The 3,887-nt window shown below is 52.7% G+C and overlaps 1 protein-coding gene across 1 annotated transcript; it reads left to right on the forward strand.

The window, feature by feature from the left end:
• Positions 1-1,635: 1,635 nt before the first annotated feature.
• MRPL17 (mitochondrial ribosomal protein L17) lies at positions 1,636-3,092 on the forward strand. The gene is made up of 3 exons (XM_034788859.1): positions 1,636-1,898; positions 2,038-2,106; positions 2,467-3,092. The coding sequence occupies exons 1-3, from the start codon at positions 1,725-1,727 to the stop codon at positions 2,761-2,763; spliced, it is 540 nt and encodes a 179-aa protein (XP_034644750.1). The 5' UTR covers positions 1,636-1,724; the 3' UTR covers positions 2,764-3,092.
• The last annotated feature ends 795 nt before the right edge of the window (positions 3,093-3,887 follow it).

Raw genomic sequence — 3,887 nt, forward strand, 5'->3', positions numbered from 1 at the left:
TAAACCCTACCCTAACCCAACCCCGACCCTAAACCCTACCCCGACCCTAAACCCCTAATCCTAAACCCGACCCTTGACCCTAACCCTACCCGAACCCTCTCACCCCTTCACCCTCACCCTACCCCTAACCCTACCCCTAACCACCATGACCCTAACTCTATCCTAACCGTACCCCCAACCCCTACCCCTAAACCCGAACCCCTCACTGTCACCCCTACCTTCACCCTAACCTAACCCGACCCTCACACTGACCCTAATGCGAACCCCTAAACCCTAACCCTGCCCCTCACCCCTCCCCTCTAACCCTGACCCTACCCCAACCCTAAACGCTAACCTCTAACCCCACCCTCAACCCCAAAACCCTTACCCAACACTAACCCCTAATCCAACCCTAACCCTCCCCCTTAATGCTAACCAACCCCTAGCCCTACCCTAACCCCTACCCCTAAACCCAACCCTAACTCTAACCCTACCCCAACCCTAACCCAATCCCTACCCTCACCCCAACCCCTAAACCTTAAACCCTAACCCTTTTGACACAGTTCCACATTACTTTTTCATAAGCAAACTACGGAAATGTGGCATAGATGAAATTACTATAATGTGGGTGTGCTACTGGCTAAAGGACCATACTCAATGAGTAGCTATCAATGGTTTGCTGTCAAACAGTACAGGCATATCTAGTGGGGTCCTGCAGAGACCAGTCATAGGTCCAGTAATATTCAATATTTGTCATTAATGACTTGGATTATGAAATGGAGACTATGCTTATAAAATTTGTAGATGACACCAAGCCATGAGGGTTGCAAATACTTTGGAGGAGAGGATTAGTATTAAAAACAACCTTAACAAATTGGAGATTTGGTCTGGATTCAATTGCACAAAATGATTGTCTTCCCACCTTTTCTTTCAAGACTGGAAACTCATTGGAACAGGTAACTGTATTTGTGCCAACTTCATCCTCCTCCTCCTGTTTGAATCCTGGGAGGGTGGGCCAACCGGAGAGCCACACACAAAAGCCAGAAAACAACTAAAGACAAACACTCCCACCTTCGGGCTCCCATGTGGTGAGACTGCCCACATCAAAACCGAAATTCATTCAGATTGCCACTAGATTCTTCCAGCAGCTGATAACGGGCACGTCGTTGTATTCACTGTACGCGTTCTCCAGCACTTCTCCCTCGGCCACGTCTGACTCGCCTCACCCTGTGCATAGCCAGGCTCCCCGCCCGCAGGGTGACACTCTGCCCGGGGCTGCAGCTTTCAGACGCGCTCCTGGGCGCCGCCAGCGCGTTTCTTGGGGCTGCGGGAAGGGCGAAGCAGTAACGCCTCCCGCCTTGTTCCCGCTCCTGCCCAGAGACTCGGGGTGTCTCCCGCTCGCAGCCCTGCCCAGAGACCAACCGACCCAGCCCTGGCTAGTGCCAACAGCACCGCGGGGAGGGCGCTTGCAGCATACACCGGACTCGGCCGCAGGGGCCGGGTCCCAGGAAGGCGCAGCGGGGCCGGGGCCGGGGCCGGGGCCGCCCCCGCCGCCCGCGTTCGGTACGGAGCACGGCGCCACTCCCTCCGCCTGAGGCCGCGGTCCGCTTCGCGCCGCCCTCCAGGGCCGGCTCCTAATCAACCCCGCCCCCCCCCGGCCTTAGACACGCCCCAACCCCACCTCTCGAGCGGCTTCCTTCCTTCCGCTTCCTCAGCCGTTGCTTCCGGTCGGAGTCGGGCTCGTAATGCGACTGTCGCTGGCTGCCGCGATCTCCCATGGCCGCGTGCACCGGCGGCTCGGGCTCGGGCCGCGCTCGCGCCTCGACATGCTGCGGAACCTGGTGACGGCGCTGGTGCGGCACGAGCGCATCGAGACGCACTGGTCGCGCGCGGACGAGATGCGGTTCTACGCGGAGCGGGTAAGCCGGCGCGAGGCGCGCGGGCCGAGGGCGCATGAGGGGCGGGGCCGGCAGGAGGCCGGCGGATCTGTCTGGGGCCGAGGCGGGGCTGTTCCCGGCGGTGGCCCAGTCAGAGGCTGACGATCCCGTTTCTCCCCAGTTGATCGACTACGCCAAGCGGGGAGACACGGACGAGAAGGCCATGCGCATGGCTGACTTCTGGCTGACGGTGAGTAGTCCGGCGCCGCCGAGCAGCTCAGCCTGAACGGGAAACGGCGCGCACCCCCGGGGGAGGGAGTCAGGCCATGTCCTCAGGGACGGAGAGCAGCTGGTTGGGTGCCTGCCCCTCAGCAGTCTGGGTGCCTAGGGAAGGGCTTGCAGACCTGTAGAGGATAGAGGGGCAGCAGGCCTGGCAATTGTGTAAGGGGCCAGTTGAGACCTAGTGCTTGGAGCTGGAAGCGAGTAAGTGCTGAGATGAGACTGGGGGAATGGCTCATGATAAAACGTGTATGGTCTCCCAGGGGGGTTGGATACTGCATGCTGAGGCTCTAACGTGGGCATGTTCCCTCTGCATTCTGTCCTTTTCTAGGAGAAAGATCTCATCCATAAGCTGTTTAAACTGTTGGCTCCCCGTTTCCAGTCTCTTTCTGGGAACTATACACGACTGCATCAGATCCCCAATCGAGAGAACCTGGATCGGGCCAAGATGGCTGTGATTGAATACAAGGGGAATCCTTTCCCACCACTCATAGTTGTACGCAGGGCCAATGAAAAGACCTTACTCAATCAGCTTCTGAAAGGCTACCGTGAAGACATATTAAAGACCAGAGCTACCCAGGTCCCAGAGGGGGCTGCAGACTCACTGCACTCAGGGACTGCAGTGTAGTGCAGCATTCTCTTCCCTCTTTGATCGTAGAGGGTGAATGGGGAATCTATACATTGGGACACAGAGGAGATTCCACTGAAGAAAGGAATCAGATCCTCAAACTTAAATACTTGCCTCATGTGAGAGCAATGGGTTCAGTTCCCAGACTTACTTTGCAGGTGTCCTGGTTTCTATTCACAGTTCCTGAGGCCTGGGTTTGATTCTTGGTCTTATTCTTTAGGATTATGCAGGAAGCATGCTGTGGTATAAGTAGAAGTCCAGTTGGAGGGGTAAATGATGCTGTGTAACCTAACCCTTGATAGTCTCTGTAAATAAATGCAGAAAAGGAAGTTTCTTTGTTTTCACTGTGTGACAGCAAGTATTGTACCAGACTGCTGGTTGCAGAGGTAAAGTTTCTTGACACCATAAATGACTGCTTCTTGGAGCAACTAGTCCTGGAACCCAGATGAGGAGAGGCACTTCTTGATTTAGTCCTAAGCGGAGCACAGGATCTGGGCTAAGAGCTTGGTAATAGCGACCATAATATTATTAAGAAGCCCATCAAAGTAGCATTTAACTTTAGAATGGGGAACTTCACAAAAATAAAAAGCTAGTTAAGCAGAAATTAAAAGATAGTCACAAAAATGAAATGCCCGCATGCTGTATGGAAACTTTTTAAAAACACCATAATAGAGGCTCAAATTAAATGTATACCTTAAATTAAAAAAACATAATTCTAAAAAAGTGCCACCGTGGCTAAACAAAATAAAAAGTGGTTAGAGGCAAAAAGTCATCCTTTAAAAATTGGAGGTCAAATCCTGTTGAGGATAATAGAAAGGAGTATAAATTCTGGCTAGTCGAGTGTAAAAGTATAATTGGGCAGGGCAAAAAAGAATTCAAAGATCAACTAGCAAAAGACTCAAAAACTAACAAAAAAAATGTAACGCCTCAGAAGCAGAAAACCTGCCAAACAATCAGTGGGGCCACTGGATACTGAAGGTGCTTAAAGGAGCACTCCAGAAAAGCTAAGGACATTGTGGAGAAGCTAAATGAATTCTTTGCATCAGTTTTCACTGTAGAGGATGTGAGGGACATTCCAACACTTGAACCATTCTTTTTAGGTGAGAAATCTGAGGAACTGTCCC

Source organism: Trachemys scripta, chromosome 13 (genome assembly GCF_013100865.1).
Source record: "Trachemys scripta elegans isolate TJP31775 chromosome 13, CAS_Tse_1.0, whole genome shotgun sequence".
NCBI classification, from domain to species: domain Eukaryota; kingdom Metazoa; phylum Chordata; order Testudines; family Emydidae; genus Trachemys; species Trachemys scripta.